The following is an 18,653-nucleotide window of genomic DNA, read 5'->3' as shown; positions in this document are numbered from 1 at the left end:
TTGACAATCAATACTTGAGATACTTGTCCGTTCGTTATCATCATTTCGTGTCCAACCCCAATATGAAAAGTAATAACAATCTGTTCCAATCTATCCTACAACGCTCAAATTTGGATACATCACACCCTCTCTCCATCCCAAGTTTCCCCACTGATAGGAATCGGTACAAAACAATTAACCTCCTTCTTCGCAGGCAGCACCGTGATATACTCCGCTGAATTTTCAAAATACGTTTCGCACAATAATTCGTCATTGTCCATCTGGGATTTACCTTGATTCGTGTTATTGTTCGTGAGGGTAGATAGAAGTTGGATAGTCACGGTGGGTAAGAATAGTTTACCGGATCGCATGGGTATGATTATTATTCGTTGTTCTTCTGGTTTGTCGGGCTAGATGATCGAGTAATCGTCAGATTTTCATGCTCGTGCGCGAGAAGGCGTGAGGTGGTAGTGGGGTTTACTCACATCAGCCAGATAGTACCCCTTCTTCTTGCCTACTACCAACCAATCCTCATTATTCTGAATATCAAATACTAACCTGTTCCCATCTTTACCGTGGTTACCAGCCCATGTGAAGGAAGTTGATAAAGAAAGGTTGACGTTGATGGCTCGTCCTTCGTATATCTGGTTAGAGGAATTTGTAGGTGTCATTCGGACTGTCGTTAAAAGCTATGACCGTAGTGGCATCATACATCAGTGTTCAAGTCAAAATACTTGTGACTGATATCTTGTCAGATAGGTTAAACTTACCCGATGCTGAGGCACATCAACCGGTATCTCCAATGTACGCCATATCTGCTCCTCATCATTGTCCATTGCCTATGAGATATGCCAAATGAGCTATTCAGGCCAATGACGACGATTCAAAGAAACGACTTACCTGCAAGAAGTCTTCAACGCCTTCTACCCTCTGCGACTTTAATCCCTCTGCTAACGTCCCCGCCAGTGAAGTACCCAGCAGATAAGGCTTCAACCATTTCCCTCGATCATCCGCCCATTCCCTCGTCATCACCCGAAGAGAATTTCGAGAAGCTGATGGTAGCTTGCTGAAAGCATTCTCGATCTTCAGGCGAACTTCTGCTCGATGGATAGCTAGAGTCAGCTTGCGTCGAGTGAGTCGCGCAGACGAGACTGACCTTCTTCCGAACTTTGATAATGTATTCTCAGCCTCAATACTGCTCCGTCTATGGATCGTCCAGTATATGTTACTCGTGTTTCAAGGAGATGGACAAGCATAAGAACCACTCACCTTCATCCTTCGTATTCTGCTTTACCTTGAACAAGCACGATAGAGGTTGATTAGGTGTGATAGTCTGTTGGTATATATAATTGTAAGCTTCCATTTGTCCATTCAACCTAAATGCGACAGCTTACCACACTGTCTCTCCATTTCTGCTTTCCAGCTTGTACATGGTACCCACTACCCTCGGGCGGTGTTAGCTCTACGGAGGCTATACGTAGGTATTCCCTCCCATCAGAGGCAATCGTGAAGTGTGATAGTAGACTATTCCGTACTTGTCAGCTGTGATCTGGATTGTCGATTCAGACCGAAGATATTGTATACTCACCAATCAGGTCTAAAGAAATCCTGCACATTGACAGTCAATGGTAATCCCATAAACACCACTTGATTATCTATCCATTCTCTCGATCCAGCTGATGTATCATATTGAATGATGATTTGAGCCTATATCCACTTGTCAGTCTCTTCCATACTCTGTGGCAACCAGCAAATCTCGGAAATGTACCTTCGCATATTCCCCTTGAGGGATCCCAGCGTACGGTATGGAAATCTCACGATCCCCTTGAGCATCGACATCACCTATCTCGATGAGCCCAGAGCCATCTAAGGAAATATCTGGAGTAAGATTGTTAGCCTGATGTTCCAATTGGGACGAGTCTTCTCACCTTTCCCTCCAAATTCAGCATCATGTAGTAAATACGTGACTTCGCCAATGGACGATCTCAACCCTACTCTGACATTCTCCATTTTCGTTAGACCAGCTTTCACCTCCACTACGACTTTCGGATCTTCGTCAAGTTTTACTGGTGTTTACCAATTAATTAGCTACTGCGTGCCAAGCACCTGCGATGTAGCTGATCATTCCGAGAAAAACTCACTAGCATATGGCATTCTCAATTTAGCCTCTACCCCTTGCGAGTTCCGTTTCACACGCAGTGTTGATCCTTCCTCATGCTTGTTATACGTGAAGTTTATCGACCCAAGGACTAGGCTCGCTGTTTGTAAGGTATATAACCCTTGAGTCGAAGTCTACTCGCACCGGCACAGTCAGCTTTCTTCCAGATCGAGGGCTCTGTGAACGAAGCTTACCGAGCAGAACGCTTTGACGGTGTTCGATCCCGGCTGCAATATCTGCCCGTCACTTGCAAAGGATATCGATTCGCCATGAAGGTCAATCAAGTCGAGCGAGATACTATCGACGGCCACGGGCTGGTGTGATGAAACAAGTCAGCTCGGATGAACACCCATCGGATACAAGGAACTGACTATAGGTAAGACATTTTCAATTGCCACTTGTATAGAAGTCTGATCATCCCCTTCTTTATGTTGTGCTTGATCAGATACTAATCTGAGCACAAATGCTTTGTGTCCTTCCACTATAGCATGGATTTTGGTCAGCTTTTCAACCACCACGAGATCGTCAGCTGACTTACCATCCTGTTCATTCTCAGATTGCTTCAAACCCAACACGGCGTCCTTCAATTCCGCGAGACTGGTTTCATCCTGTCCGTTTTCCATTGTAGGTGTATCCACCAGAGCACATACTCTCATATATGCCAAAGCTAGATTCTCCCAATCTTCGTCCTTCTCTCTTCCCAACTCTCTATAAGCTTGTAAAGCGCCTTCCAAGGCGAATTTTGAGATAGGATCCCAAGTTAGGATCTCCGCACAATCTTTAGCTAGTTCTCGTGAGAGATCGTAGGCCTCGACCCATTGTTCTGTGTACCTGTATTGTGTTTCATGTTTCAGCATATTCTCATATGGAGATACAGACCAGCAAGTCTAAGTAGGCCAAAGCAGCAAGTTAAATCCAAGAGACATGATAGCAAGACGTTTTTTTATCCGAACGAGCTGGTTGAACTCACAGTGCCAAAGCCGCCAGATCCGCTTTCAGCCTAATCACCGAATTAATCTTCCCACAAGCTTCATAGGCCTTGATCGTCTTCTTCGTCAACCCCAGATACAGGGATCTACAATTATCTTTATCCTTCTGAGCATCTATCAGCTGTTCATTGGACAAGACCGGTCTCTCGTCGGATGTAGGGTGTGCAGGGGCGATAGGTGTATGTTGTAGTTCTTCGTCATCTGATATTCCATTCGAGGAAGACTCGAACAATACGCTTTCCTCTTCTGCGAGATTGCCGTAGGGCGACGAACCTGGTTGGAAGGGGTAGATAGGTGGGAGATGGCCCGAGGAGACCCCTATCCGCTCGACCTGTGATATCAATCAGTGGGCATGCATCGCAGGTGATATATTTGTGTCAAAGATGTTGACGAAAGAACGATGCTAACCTGTATACGAGCGATATCTAGTAATTCCGATCTTGCAGATTCGTAGGCTACCAGACCCGAGTAATCTCCATTTGGCCTATCTATTCTGGACCAGGTATCGCATTTCGAGACTATATCCATACATGCGGTGTACGTCCATGACTCGATGAAGTGTTCTGCGAGTGAGTCCTAAAGAATTGTAACAACATAAACAAGATCAGCACTTCCAAAGTCCACTGGTGTGTTGTTTTCCCCATCTGCTATGTAACCCCTGAGTCGCATTACATTCATGTCCACGATGATGAGCTACGTGACTCACCTCAGCCTCCCTCAACCTCCTGGTCAGACTAGCGACAAACCACTGCCCCCTCTTAGCAACCTCCGTTATCCTCCCGAGCTTTCCCAACAATTGCCCCTGCCTCGCGAAGAGATATATCCTAAAATCGAATATGCTAATCTGACTATTCCTTATAAGTTCACGATAAGGTTTCGAAGTAGTGTCCAATATAGGGAGAGAATCGTCTCCCGGGTGATTACCGCCTAACTTGGATAGGCCGAACCAGTTTAGATTCTGTTCTTTGAGGACTTGGAAGAAGGATGCTTCGAGTTCTTCGTATATTATCAGGGAGTCTTCGGGGAGGTTGACAGATTCGAAGGAGTTTGCGAGGGATTCCTGAAATGGTATATGATGTTTAGATCAGTACTGTGTGTGAGATGATAGCAAATGATATTTTGCTGTATGGGTATGGATTTTCAGAGCTCAGTGGACGAAAGCTTGCTAGTATAGTATCCTCACCTTTAGCAAGAACCAAGTACAGAAATTCCAGCCAACATTCAAGCGCTGACTTTCCCCTCGCTTCACCTCCTCCTCACGCTCAATGATGGCAGAGTCAAAGGCAGATACCAGAGACTCCTTGAGCTTGTTGATCAGTTCTGGCCATGCTGCGGGGTCGTGTGTGCCCGGCTGAGGAAGGTTGAGCTGGACGCATCTGTGGGATGTCAACGACCATCAGCAGATGAACAGATAACATTCAAAGCCTCGTCTATGAGTGATTTGGACTGTCGACGAGTTGTTCGGCGATGAGGAAGACCATTGCTCTTGGATCAATTCACCTATCCCTCTTCCCAACGTTGAAATCCGTTTTCAACTTCCCAAGTACACCCTTGTCTTTCCCCCATACACTCTTCCCACTACTTGATGCTGTCTGTCCGGATGGGTTCGGTGGGTTTATGAGGACGATCAATGGTGCGTGGGGTGTACGTCGGGCTGCGAGGAGGGATAACCAGTCTCGGATGAATGAGCGAGTTTGGGTTTTGTAGACTTCTGCGTCCTGTGGTGGGTGCAGGGAGGTCAGCCTGAGATCTAGATGTTGTAATGAGATAGTAAGGAGAAGTGAAGTGCTTGAGTACGATTATCTTCCTCAGGCCAAGGCCGAGAGACAGGATTCCACTTATCAAAGAGCGAGGAAGAGAAGAAAAGGAGTGGTAACGACGACAGATCCTTTGCAATTGCTGAGAGAGAGAGGAAGAGAGATAGTGGACACCTCAATAAGAACAAGAAGACGTAAACCCACCTCACAAACGACCAAACAAAGATTAACAAGCGGCATATCCAACACCCCGTTCCCCCCTGCTGCTAATCCAGCTGTCGCACTCGACGAGCCGACCTCGCTCAACTCGCATAACTGAATATCCACCTCCTGAATCGTCCTCAGCGATGTCCGGGTAGAAGACTTCCAATGCAAGTTCCTAAGCGGGAGATGGCGCTTTATACCTTCTATAGCGAGGGTGTGGACCTGCTGGAGGTAGTTGTTGTTCCCGGAGGAGGAGGAGGTGAGAGAGGGGTAAAGCGTGTAGGTTATTGTTATTGGTTTTGGCATTTTGGGGTTTGCTGGGGAGTATAGCTTGGACTTGACAAGTTGTACGGCGGGTACTGGAGATGGCCTTGATGCAATGACAAGTTTTTATAATTCAACGATGTAGAGTTGCTTTCTATGGATGACATATATATATCTCTCGACGATCTCACAATCATACTCATTCGAACAGCGATCAACGTCAAAACGCGGGGTAAACAACGTGTCACGTGGCATAACCTTGTTAACGAGCAAAGTGGATTCAATGATTAGGACGAGAAGACGAATGATGCTTGCTATCAGAACGAAGAACGGTGAGCAAGCTGAATGGAGAAGTATCTATCAATGCATATCCTACAAATATTATATGAGTCAATGGCGAATGATCGTATGAATCACTGTCAAGTTCCGTACTCTACTGTTCAACCCATATAATCCTCTTTCCCTCCGCGATCTCTATCCTACGCTTGAGTCCTCAATAAAGAAGTATAAGCGGGGTTCTGAGTTTCTTCGACGTAGACATATCCCAGATCATTCAAGAATTCGCCAAAAGCATCATAAGAGTCTTTGGGCACTTGTATACCGATAAGCACTTTACCGACGTCTAATTGAGCACGAATAACAGTAAGTTCGCAGATGATTACTTAGTGATCGTACGGGGCAATGATTATATCTGAGAAATGATGGGATAACTCACCCGCTCCGTGATTTCGATAATGGAACATCGAGATATTCCAATCTGATTTCATACCCTTGAGGAAATTACCTAAAGCACCTGGTCTTTCCGGGAACTCTGCGATGGCGACGAGATGCGATTAGCATTTTACAAGATTCAAGATGGCAAATAGGCAGGCAGGAAATAATGAAGAGAATAAGGGGAAGAAGAATTTTAGGAATAGATGTGATGAGAGGTAAAAATGAGACAGCTCATCGAGCCAGCGTATGTCGAATTAGTGAAAAAGACTACTCACCAAATCTAAACAACCTCTCATCCTGAACACCACTTCGTCCCCCGACCAAATGCCTCACATGTGATTTTGAGAACTCATCCTCCGACAAATCAGTAGCCTCTATCCCTTCTTGCCTGAATTTCTCAAACAATTCGTTGATCTCCTTCTGCCTAGCTTCGGGCGTGGGACCTGTGGCTGTAGATGAAGCGCAGGAAAGAAGGAATGAGCAGATGATATATCCCGTAGAGGGGGAGGAGTATCGGTAGGTGAATTCCGTAACGGCTCGTCCTTCAAGGAGGGAATGAAATTTCAGGAAGCTACCAACAGATAGATACTACTGTCAGCATCATGTCCAAATATGTTGAAATGACGAGGGGGGAATCTTTCACACAAGAATAGAAAGTAGAGAAGCACGATTGACTTACGATCCAGGTTTCTCAGGCACCTTGATACTGATCAACACCTCCCTCCTCTCACCAATCTCCGCACGTTCAGCTACGAACCTCAATCTACCGAAGTTCATATTGCCCCCCGAGACGACCGCTACGAATCGCTTGTTCGCTCCTACGAGGTTGTTTCGCGATATATGGGCTTTGAGACCTGCCAAAGCTAATGCACCGGACGGTTCGGGGATGGATCGAGTTTCTGTGAGATACAGAAGTCAATCAGCATGACATTCTCATCCGTTCCGTTGACCCTTCATCGTATGGCTTCTCGGCACGATCTGATGAGAAGCGCGACATCAAGGCTTTATATACAGGAAGAAGCAACCACTCACCCTCAAAGACATCTTTGATAGCCGCACAGATCTCATCATTATTGACCAACACCACCCCATCCAAATTCTCCTTACAGACCCTAAACGGCTCTTCACCCACGATCCTAACGGCCGTACCATCCGCAAACGGACCAACCTCATCCAATAACACCCTTTTACCTTTCTTCAAACTTCTTTCCATCGCATCCCCATCGACAGTCTCTACTCCATATACATTCACAGAGGGAGCAGCGACACGCTTGATATACGAGGAGATACCAGCGATCATACCTCCTCCTCCCACTGCGCCGAATATCCCTGATATCTTATCTGCGTCGCTTATCTGACGACAAATCTCCATGGCTATCGTTCCCTGTCCCGCTACCACGTAGGGATCATCGAAGGGGGGAATGAATGTCAATCCCTCCTGTTTTTCTAGACGACTGCACTCCGCTTTGGCTTCGTCGAAATCTCTTCCGTGGAGGACTACCTTGGCTCCTAAGCGCTGTACGTTCCTCCATTTGATAGATGGGGTAGAGACGGGCATGACGACTGTGGCGGGGATGTTGAGTGAGTTGCTGGATAGGGCTACTCCCTGGGCGTGGTTTCCTATTTGTCGTTTATAAATGGGATTTATCGGTTAGAGAGGGCTATGATGATGTGTCGAATAGCAAGATAGCTCACCAGCACTGCATGTTACTACACCTTTCTTCTTCTCTTCCTCGGTCAACGAAGCCATCATATTGTACGCGCCTCGGATCTTGAATGAAAAAACAGGATGGAGGTCTTCACGCTTGAGCCAGATCTGTTGTGGCAACGTCGTAAGCGGCTATCCCAGAGAGGTAGGTAGACTCGTAGACAGCTGACCCACCTCGTTACCAAGTTTAGCAGAGAGGTTGACAGCGTATGTCAAGGGGGTCTCTTTGAGGTTCAGCGGAGAAGAGTACACCTTTGCTGTGCATAGACATCACCGGCATCAGTTATAGATCACTCCTAAGGACAGGTAAGCAGAGGTAGAGAATAGCTCACACATCAGAATCATCTTCAAATAATCAGGCACCTTCTGTCCCTTCCCATTGACTTTCAGATAATGGTCTGGTAACTTATCGTACAGATGCGAAGGTATTTCCTCGTTATCATCATGTTTCGCTGATGTTGGTGGGAAGGGTGCTGACGATGTGTATTCCATGTAGGATGGTGGTGACTTTGAGAATGAATGGGAAGAGGAAGAGGAGGGGTTACCGTTGGCTTTAGTGGGTATGGCTAGGCTATATTGAGTGAGAAGATTGTCAACAATGATTGTTGATGGAAGGGAGAGAACTAGGAGTATCCCACTGACCCATTTGTAGCTACCATTTTGATGAGCTGCGATTTGGCCTGGTGGTTCTCGGGGGGTGCGAGCGGTGTTTGAGGGTGGATAGTTGCGGTTAGCAGGTGACTGTGACTTGTATGCTTTGATAATAATGCTGAGATGCGATATCATGAGGTACAAACCATTTCTCATTCTCATATCTCGTTTCTCTCAACATTTCGAGTCACAGGTTCAAGCTTAAACGCTCAGATCTAACATATGGATAAAAAGGTTACGTAACATTATTACCCTTGTATACTTGGCGTCATCAACCTCTCACATACACCCACCCGCGCAGTCCTCTCTCATTCTCTCTCATTCTCTATCTCTGTGAGATCTCTTGTTTGCTACTGTACATTCATCATCGACAAAGCTCATCTTGGTAATAACCACAAGGCTTTTGATAGCCGCATCAGCCAATACGTGTAAGGGCTTAACACCATGTCGACATTATCAGCAGCTGGTCCAAGTCCGAAAGGGATCCACTACAACACCTCCCTCACAGCCGCTTTACTCCGAGGCGCCTGGGCAGAGTCAAATCCAGGCCATGCACCCAATAAGACCGAGTTGAGCTGGGGAGAGCTCGTGAGGAAGTGGGGCAAGCACACCGGTGGTAGTGAGTCATCTACCTCTCACATCTGTTCGAAAGATCTCACCTCTTGGCACCCAAATGTGTCGAGACCGAAGGCTTGATGACCGGCTAACATTGATTCAATTCCCACAGACACCTCACTAATACATCATCTCCGAGACATATCGCTCCTCTACCTATCATCAACCTCTCACTCTACTACCTCCTCCTCGGGATATCTCAACGTATCATCCGAAGCACCGGGATCAAGTAACTCATCTAACGATTCGGCCGGCACAGCCAACACAGGCACAGGCTCGCATTCGTCGTTTGTACATATTCCTCACCCACATTTACGACATCGCAAGAAACCTTCATTGGACATACCAGATGCTTCTTCGTCTTCAATTACAGGCAGTGGATCAAGTACGATACGTCCTTCGGATGTTGGGACCACCTCCAAAGCGAGTTATCTAAGTTCGGGCGATTTGGACGGGGACGAATCGGACGATACGAGGGGAACCTGTGGTGGAACGGAGTCGGATCGGAGGGTATAGATGAAGTCAAGGAGGGGATCAAAAGCTTAGAAGGGCTAATTGGAGGCGGGAAGTTATCTGAGGCGGAGTTGACGGTGAGTAACTTTATCTCCACGCACGTGCAGGTATGGCATTTACTGATATGTGAGTATAGTCTGCAAGGTTCACTCTGGCATACCATTTCCACGCTCTTGGATCACACGAGGATGCTCTAAGGATATATGAAGGTATAGACTGGAAGAGTGAGAGTCGATTTGGGGTAGTACAGGGTGATTCTGCTGTGTTAGAGAGGATACGTGCGAGGTGCTTACAGGGTATGTTATCCATTTCAAAATCATTCACTAGGATCCCTATACTGATCTCCTCATAGGTCTCAGCTATGAATTAGCCCAGAATCCAGATTATCAGAAATCAATACAGTCCTATCTCCTCACAGTACCACTGCTACAATCCTTATCATCATACAGCCTACCTTTACCCTCTTACCTCTCAAATCAACAATCCCCCAGATCGCCTTTCGAACCTCAGCGCGAGGTATATCGCTGGATATCCACAGCTCTCACTCGTGCAGCCGTACTTTCTGCTCGACAATCGAACCCTACACATCAGAAATCTCAAGATACTCTACGGACATTGCGCACGTATCATGCATTCACCAGCTCGTGGCCAGCGACTTTTCGTCCGATCCAGCGACAGAGGATGTTGCTCCTTTATCTCAGATCTCTAGACTCATCCTACCCTTACCCGCGTGCTCCTCCTCCCGAATCGCCACTTCTTTACTCTACTTCCACGCCGTCGACGTCGTCCTCTCGCGTCTTATGGACCAAAGAGGTTGTCGAAGCTATTCATCAAGGCCGAGCTTTACTCCAATCCACCACTACCTTCCCAAGGGCAGGATCAATCAACCGGCCCGTCACTGAATTTGCAGAAGTAGCAGTCAGTCTCTACAGCAAATCGGCTGAATTGGGCAGAGAAGTAATCTCGCTGTTATGGTGGTCTATGACCTTGACATTCCAATCTCAAACGGTCTTACGACACCTCACACACCTACTGGCGGATATCGGGGATTCCCAAGATGCCAAGCGGGTGTTCGAGCTGTATGTGCAATTAGTATTGAAATTTAGAGAGACTCAACAACCCGAAGTGTCGTTACAACTCAAACGACGACCTACCAACGAAGATGCAGCTTCACCTGAACAGATCAGAAAACAACTTGAGTCCGAATCCGGCAATCCGGAGGAGAACGTGTTGGAAACCAAAGAGCAGGTTGAGGAAGGCGAGAGTGATAGTGATAGGGAGTTCATTGAGACGCTTCTGGGAGGTACGAGGTTGTTGGCGAGGGACTTGGGCGAGATTGAAGATGCTTGGAGATATGTTGTCTTGGCTGGAGATGTGCTCAATGCTAGTAATGGTGTTGGTGTGGGCATCACCGAAGAGTTGAAAGCCAGGATTGAAGAGGCGAAGGGGATCGTAAGGATGAGCTTAGCAGTTCACACCGCCGATTCGATAGATCGACCGACATACCAAGCCCAAGCTATCAACCATCTCACAGCGGCTATCGATCTTTTCCCATCTTCCTCCGGCTATTACCACCTCGCTCATTGTCAATCGGAAGCACGATCAATCGACGCTGCCACTCAGAGTATACGATCTTCCCTCGAGATGGATCCAACCAATGTCCAGGCTTGGCACTTATTAGCGTTGCTCTTGACCGCCCGGAGGGATTGGGAAGGAGCTTTGAAAGCCTGTGAAGCAGGTATAAGCGTCTGGGAAGCAGATGAAGAGGTGTCGTCAAGTCAGGAGGATCTTTTAGCTGAACATGACATCGAATCTAAGGATTTCGCTATACAACCTCCAACATCCACCAATCCCACTATCAGCGAACGTTCATTCACAAGCCAGTTGATAAATAAGGACGGATCATTCCCTCACCTCAATATCTCGCCACCTAGGACTACCCCCCTGAGCAAATCAGCAAGATTAGAACATGTCATTCGACTTCGACAAACCCTCAATGTCATCATTGAGAAGATCCAAGGCCCAGAATTAGCAATGTTAAAACAACAGGAATTGTTCGCTTTCTTCTCTGCTAGATCGGGCAAGAACAGGAAGAAGATGGGTTATTCGAGTGGATTGGGCAAAGCCAATGGGATGAAATCTGTTGCGAGCTCTAGTAGTCTCACTGCGTTGCCTGGGACGGCAGCGACGGATAGTACGGGTAAAGAGGATTTGGGTGGGAGCTTCGTTAGTGTGGGTGTGAATGAGGGTGGGACGGTGTCTGGTGAGTCATATGCATTGCTTGAACCTCGAACGTGGTTTGCACAGGCTGACATATCTTGCAATATAGTCCAACCACCCACACCTATGACTGAAAAGGCATCGTTTAATCCTATTTCTCTCGCTCCGCCAGTATCAGAAAAACCACCTATAACTGTCCAATCGCCTTCTCCCACTCCTACACCGCCACCTCAATCGACTAAAACCGGAGCCTTGACGAGTGAAGGGGAAGAAGAGAAGTCTCGCAGACGGAGTTTATCAGTCCGATCAAAGGTACATCTCCACGTGCCTGGTCATGGACAGTCATCCAATCAAACAGTCTCCGCACCTGCCTCGAGACCAAGTAGTATTCGACGATCATCAAATACTACCACTGCACCTACAATACAGCAGGGTAGAGAAAGATCAGCTTCAGCAGCTCAGTCACTCGCGCCTACTGCCATCCACTCTCACTTTAGGAACCACAATCCCTCTTCTCGTACGATTCTACCCCCTCCGCCTCCTATCCAACAGCCCTCTTCGGAGGAACATGGACGAACACCAGCGGAATCTAGGATATTGTCGAATCTGTGGTTGATGTCGGCTGCGACCTTCCGCAGATGGGGCAAGATGGAACAATGCCTCGTAGCGATAGAGGAGGCGGAGGTGCTCGATCCTGAGAATCCGGATGTATGGGTCCAATTGGGGATGTACCATTCTGCTATTAACAAGCAGAATCCCTCAAGTAATACCACTACCAACAACGATAGCGAGGACCAACCCGAACAAAATACAAGTGGTAGTGGTAGTGGCGGCAATCCCGCAGAATCATCATTCGTCAAATCCCTACTCCTCAAACCAGACCACTCATCAGCTATCATAGGCCTCTCGAAGATCTACCTTGAATCCAACCAAGTCGACCTAGCTGAGATCCTGTTGAACTCGCTCACTCAGGAGAAAGGGTGGGATCTCATTTCAGCGTGGTATTTGCTCGGTAAAGTATCAGAAGCGCAGGGGAGGAATGCGCGGGCAAGGGAGTGTTGGGAGTTTGCTTTGGGGTTGGAGAGGACCGGGCCGGTTAGGGAATGGAATCAGGTTGGGAGGTGGTTGTAATTCCCTTAAGAATCGATACTCACGGAGACTTGTATTGCCCTTGCTTTTCTTTGGTCACCGACTGAATACGGCTCTTGGATGACCTGACTTATGGAACACTTTGGTTTTTTGCTTTCTGCTTTTCTCTACGGTCCATCTACATGACATGATGCATCTTCTTTCGCATGACGATGGGTTCAACGCCCACCTCCTCGTGAGGGTCATGACTATCGCATGCAGCACAATCCATCTCGTATCCCATGTATGACGTTGCAACAGACGATGCACGATGTAACTTCTGAACCCACTCGGAAGCTTCTATAGTAAATGAATATCTTACAATGCATAATCCATAAATCATATATGAATATATCTTAAAACCGAAAATCATGGTAACATCCAATCACTACCCCTGGTAATCCTTGAAATCCCTCCATTTATCAGTAGCCAACAATCCACTAACGAACGAATGGAACTGAGGTGCTTGTTGCGGGTTGGAAAGTTTGTACAGTGGTACGGCCGTACGTAATGTCGATCGTTGCATTTCCTCTGTCAAACCAATCAAGTCAGATTAGCAAAATAGTCGATATCGTGTCGATCGCACAATGACGAAAGCAAGTAAAACAGTTTTGGCAAGGAAGTTGAGAAGGAAGTTAGCACACTCACCTTTCCTCTCCAGATCCTGTTTCACCGTATCATCCTTCACCTCCACATCCTTCATCATGACCTTCATAGCACCTACCACGTCGTCCAATCGAGGAATCACGGAAGTTGGTGACATCTGACCCAGCCTCAATAACAACATCAATCCTAATACCTTGACTTCGTTAACGTCAGACAAAGAAGCCATGACTCGTTCGGTGAATGTCGGTAAATCGATTTTGGAGAAACATGTGCCGAGCTATACCATAATATCATATCAGCTATCCCCTCTTGTGACCTCTCCAGATCCGATGTAATGCTAGCTCACCAAAGTATACATCGTCTCATACGCTGTCTTTCGATTCTCAAGTCCATCGTCCTCAATCACTAAAATGGCAACATCAGCCGAGTTCAATTCATCATAAATTCAAAGCTGAATTGCCACATACCCTTGAATGGACCCATTGTTACTTCTCTCTGCAACTCCTTCTTGACATACGTCTCTTGATACAACAACGGTTGAAGAGTGTTCAACTTATCAACGATCAAGTGAGGTTTATGTTGGATCGCAGAGTTCAACGAAGCGAGCGATAATCTTCGGACAATCTATATCATGTTGTCGTAAGCTGGAATGTCGGCTCAATTAGCGATCATCAACTTACCAAATTTGAATCTTTCATCAAAGACAAGAACTCCACAATAATCGGAGCGATGATCTCATCATATGAAGAGGAAGTATCGATAAACGTATATCTGACTGCTGCAGCCACGATCGCTCTGTTTTTGGGGCTTGAACGGAGTAATTCCTGCAATGTTATCAAGTCAGCTTAGACTCTTACATGAGAAATTCAGTGACTATAAAACCGACCTGAAGTTGAGGTAAAAATTTCCCAGGAGCAGTAGTGGTCAATTTACCAATACATGCTGCCTTGACGTTCCTGATACCATCATCACCAATTTCACCTTCTTTGGTCGAGACATCGTCCGCAAAGAGGGGTTTCCAGAGCGAATCGGCGAGAAGTTCAAGTTGAGCGGAAGAAGAGTGAAGAATTACCTATTCAAATGATATGATGAATCAGCGAGCTTGTTGACATTATATGCACATTAGCTTCTTCTAGGCTCACCTCTTTCAAGGAATGCAAGAGGAGTAATCTCGTCGCTTCACCAGAGACAGTCTCGATATGCTTGTTGATAGCAGGTAAGAAGACCTTGGGCGCGCCCACAGCGAGATTTCCTATGTATATCGTCAGTTCAAATGTGACCAATAGCGAGATGCACACTTACCCGCGGCGAAAGCAGCGGCACTTCTGACCTCTTCGCTCTCGTTGTTGAAGAAGCTCAGAATCTTGTCGAACAGATCAGGTATGGTCGAGAGATCACTATAAAAGGTGTCAGTTAGGAATCTTCCGGGACTTTGTACCTAACTCACGTTATTCGACCGATCTCACCGATGCATAATAAAGAGAGGTACACATCCGGCTCAGTAGCCTTGGAAGACTATAACAATCTGTCCTCAGCTTCTACAAAGGTCAATTTTATTTCATGTTGAAGGACAGCTCACCTTGATCACTTTCTGGAACAAAGCCAGAACACCCGCAGCATTTCTTTGCGAATGCGCAACGACCGTACCGATGATTTTTGCCGTAGTGGTGTATATCGACGTACCACCTTTGGTAGCATCAGGAAGGTGATTTGATTTCCCTAAATTCTCCACCAATGCAGGGACCAGTCGAGTAGCACAATCCTGATCACCGTCTACATAAGCTCCAAAGAAAGTCGATAAAGCATCAACGAGATGTTGGTTGGAAGAGGGAGTCTTGATGATTTGCATGATTCGAGGTGATAATTGCGAATCAACGGATTCTCTGCAGCTGGGTTGCTGAGTCAAGATCAACGAAACCACTTGTAAGGCTGTGGGAGTTTCGATGAACGGTTGAAGTTCTCCGACAAGATCGATGGCGGTCTGTGGTGGAAGTCCCGTCCCGACTCTTGTAAGGATATTGGAAAGACAGGCAAATTCGGAGTTCATGGTGGTCGATCGCTTGCTTCGTCTGAGCGCTACCACGACTTCGGGCAGAGCTGAGAGTAACCATGAATCGAATTCTTTGCCTTTACATAGGGGCGATTCAGCGATTTTACCGATGACAAGCACGGCAGTTGCAGCTGTATTTTCGTTGACCAATCGAGAGGTGATAAGAGGAAGACAAGTGGAGTATGATGCAGTGAAGGTATCTCCCTCATGTACTAAGAGGTACCCAAGAGTGCCCAAGGCTTTTTCTCGAACATCTGCATCGGTGCTGTTGTCAGCTAAGATATCGGTAGTGGCGTCGAAGAGCTGTTGAATCGGCTGAGTGAAGCTAGTTGGCAAAGGCGATGTCGATCCTTGTGGTCTAGCTGCTCGAGCTAAACTGGCAGCAGCGCTGAAGGCTTCAAAGCTGATTCGTTGAAGTTTGTCTTTCAGACATCGGACGATGGCAGGAATAAGCTGTCCCAGATGATCGGCGTAGACTCTTGCAGGATGATCGGCAAAGAAGGCAGTGAGGAATGACAGAGCAGCAATCGCCAAAGATGCAGAGGTGGAGCTGTCGACCGATCGAATGGCTGAAGTGGCAGCGGCGCAAATAGCATTTGCAGAGTCATCAAGACCACCGTTGAGAGCTTTCGATATCTCTCTGAGCAGGAGGAAACACTGTTGACGAGTTGGCACAGACTTTGAGGAAAGTTGCTTGAGGATGGCTCGGGAGAGTTGAGGAAGACTGGCTCGAAGGTACGATATCACACTAATGGTTCGTTAGCTTGTGGAAACCTTCATCTTTGAGCCAGCTGACCTACCTGTCATCAGGAGCATAATCCTCATCCATCCCTTCACTCCTCTTTCTCTTATTCCTGCCCCCCGAAACGATTTCTGCAGCTCGAGCGGAAGCAGTCTGCTTGAGCAACACTTCGAAAGCGGCAAGCACTTCCAGACGTACACTTTCTTCTCTTTCGTTGAACCGGGAAATAAGAACAGGAGCGGCATGACTGTAGAAATCTGCTAAGAGCTCGTTTCGAGTACCGATGAGAGCGAGCAGGAGTTTAGCGGCAGATCGACGTATCTTCCATGAGTCATCTTCATCGTCCGAGTAGCTATGTATGGGGGTATGGTGAGCAAGAATTTCGAATGGATGTGATCCGCAAGGACTCACGCATCGTCCTCAAACTCATCATCCTCGTCGTCGTCCTCATCTTCAGCGTCCATATCCACATCGTCATCATCGAGGTCGACGTAATTCTGCAGTAATGATGAGCTGAAGGCAATTGAGGAAGGGGCTCGAATGACTCACAGGATCGTATTTCACTAATGCCAATGCTCTTTCTGTGACAGTCTGGATGTATGAAGCAATTTCAGTAGGACATCGAAGTACGAGGACTTCCAAAGCCTGTGCAATTAACGATCAGCCAAGGTCCATATCCAAACAAAAGAGGGGAAACTTACAACCAAAGCTGCTTCGACTGTTTCGGTGTCGTCCGGGTCCGCTGTCTGCTTCAATACTGTTTCTCCAACTTTGCCTTCTGCTAACAAAGCTCCAATTTTCTGTACGCTCTGACCTCTGGCCAGCGTGGCAATGACACCCAGCCAGACTCTCACAGCTTCCGGTCCTTGCGAGAGTCCATTGACGATCTCTGTTTTCAGTGAACTGTCAAATAGTCCCGGATTGGTGGACACGAGTGCGGAAACGGTAGGGATAGCTCTTTTCCTGATTGCTGGTCTGGCAGATGAGAGGATACTGTTCAAGGATTTAATGGATGTGTTTTGTAGATTTTGGGAATTCTTGAGGACGTAGGAGAATCGGTTGAATAGGTCTGTGAGGGTTTGTAAGAGCTCTGAAGCGAGTTGGGGGTTGATATCGGACTGGACGTGGTGATGTCAGCTTGGAAAGATGGAGCAAGGTGAAATGAGACGAAAAGTTAGGGGAAGAGGGGTCCAAAGGTTGGGAGGAAGAGAGCAGGGAGAAAGGCGGATTAGGCGGAAGTCAGGCAGGTATGGGACGAGCTCGGACAAGAAGTGCGGAGAATACATGAAGAGGGGAAAGAGTCCAGACTTACCTTGAAAAGAGCGAATACACGAGTAACAATCCTTTCCACATTGGCTTCTGCTTGTTGGCCATCTACTGGCATCTCGAGTACGACTGACTTGAGGGCTAGCATTTCACTTTAGTATGAGCTCTGATAGTCCCTGAGCTGTGCCATGCAGCTCACCTAAGCAAGAGATGTCCCTTCTTTCCTCATCAGTCGAAGATACACCGTCCAACAGCGAATTCACAATATTGGTGAGCACCTGCTGACGAGGTTTGCGCACCATCAGGGCGATACTAAACCACATTAGATCAGCTCGATATACTCTAAGGTCCGAACGTCTGGAGAAGCTGATGGGAGCCACACTCACCAAGATACAGCCGAAGACTTGACCTCAGCATTGGTATCAGCCAACAACTTCAATACGTTGTCCGTCAACGTAAGTTCGGTGCTCTCGTCTGTGTAGGTGGTATCTTGACTTCGTCTAGGTGCAGAAGAAGGACCAGGGATAGGAGATAATACTCTGGACAAATCTTTGTTGAGGTCGATGAGCGCCATGACTCGGTGATCAGAGTCGGTCGACCTCATCTGATTGAGACATGACATGTTAGCCTAAATACTATATGAGAGTTTGTTTGGGAATGGACAAAGTGGACATACCTTCTCTAGTAAGCCCGAGAGCTGTATGCTCAGCTGGGCTGATGATTTGGATGACATCCTGGGTGCGCTTTTGTCTGTCTGAAGAGTTGATGAATGAATACAACGCAGAGTGAAGAGTATGTCGTATGATGGTGAGGAATGAGGATGATGAGGAATGAAGCGGGGCACATATCCACATACATAGATACACGCGAGTTGACGTAAGAAGGCACGTGACAAGGTGGCACCATGATGTGGCAATGGAAGCAGATGAGCAGCTGTGATAGTTTTGATACTTGTGATTCCTTTCGCGTACTTCGCACTTTCATACTTTCATCAAGGAGGACGTTCAAAAAGTTGAGGTCCATTGCACGAGATGAATAACAGATATCACAAGAAAAACACCAACCATAACATCTGACATCTACCATAAC

At 47.0% G+C, this 18,653-nt stretch overlaps 4 protein-coding genes across 4 annotated transcripts; 1 reads left to right on the top strand and 3 right to left on the bottom strand.

Moving 5' to 3' along the window:
• Window positions 1-119: 119 nt before the first annotated feature.
• I302_103920 (uncharacterized protein) lies at window positions 120-5,393 on the bottom strand (the record flags this gene model as incomplete). The annotated part of the gene is made up of 20 exons (XM_065869766.1): window positions 120-389; window positions 465-668; window positions 750-818; window positions 880-1,076; window positions 1,136-1,183; window positions 1,249-1,312; window positions 1,374-1,503; window positions 1,568-1,686; window positions 1,748-1,857; window positions 1,908-2,045; window positions 2,121-2,271; window positions 2,332-2,451; window positions 2,509-2,618; window positions 2,676-2,968; window positions 3,108-3,457; window positions 3,535-3,702; window positions 3,833-4,186; window positions 4,310-4,502; window positions 4,627-4,844; window positions 5,088-5,393. The coding sequence occupies 20 exons, from the start codon at window positions 5,391-5,393 to the stop codon at window positions 120-122; spliced, it is 3,612 nt and encodes a 1,203-aa protein (XP_065725838.1).
• A 437-nt stretch (window positions 5,394-5,830) lies between these two features.
• I302_103919 (threonine ammonia-lyase, biosynthetic) lies at window positions 5,831-8,432 on the bottom strand (the record flags this gene model as incomplete). The annotated part of the gene is made up of 9 exons (XM_019189283.2): window positions 5,831-5,973; window positions 6,067-6,162; window positions 6,341-6,636; window positions 6,745-6,964; window positions 7,098-7,685; window positions 7,761-7,881; window positions 7,948-8,030; window positions 8,106-8,344; window positions 8,416-8,432. 9 exons carry the CDS (start codon window positions 8,430-8,432, stop codon window positions 5,831-5,833), a joined length of 1,803 nt encoding a protein of 600 aa, XP_019048845.2.
• A 436-nt stretch (window positions 8,433-8,868) lies between these two features.
• Window positions 8,869-12,903, top strand: I302_103918 (uncharacterized protein; the record flags this gene model as incomplete). Its single annotated transcript, XM_065869765.1, has 6 exons — window positions 8,869-9,043; window positions 9,152-9,326; window positions 9,413-9,629; window positions 9,689-9,848; window positions 9,905-11,815; window positions 11,882-12,903. The coding sequence occupies 6 exons, from the start codon at window positions 8,869-8,871 to the stop codon at window positions 12,901-12,903; spliced, it is 3,660 nt and encodes a 1,219-aa protein (XP_065725837.1).
• Window positions 12,904-13,288: 385 nt separating this feature from the next.
• On the bottom strand, window positions 13,289-18,297 carry I302_103917 (uncharacterized protein; the record flags this gene model as incomplete). Its single annotated transcript, XM_019189281.1, has 18 exons — window positions 13,289-13,431; window positions 13,549-13,783; window positions 13,853-13,911; window positions 13,974-14,130; window positions 14,187-14,330; window positions 14,393-14,578; window positions 14,649-14,758; window positions 14,809-14,903; window positions 14,954-15,021; window positions 15,086-16,304; window positions 16,357-16,650; window positions 16,710-16,795; window positions 16,848-16,943; window positions 17,000-17,416; window positions 17,611-17,705; window positions 17,764-17,876; window positions 17,951-18,168; window positions 18,241-18,297. 18 exons carry the CDS (start codon window positions 18,295-18,297, stop codon window positions 13,289-13,291), a joined length of 3,792 nt encoding a protein of 1,263 aa, XP_019048843.1.
• Window positions 18,298-18,653: the final 356 nt, after the last annotated feature.

This window comes from Kwoniella bestiolae, chromosome 2 (assembly GCF_000512585.2).
Source record: "Kwoniella bestiolae CBS 10118 chromosome 2, complete sequence".
Classification (NCBI taxonomy): domain Eukaryota; kingdom Fungi; phylum Basidiomycota; class Tremellomycetes; order Tremellales; family Cryptococcaceae; genus Kwoniella; species Kwoniella bestiolae.
This window is presented reverse-complemented; position numbering and strand designations above follow the sequence as displayed.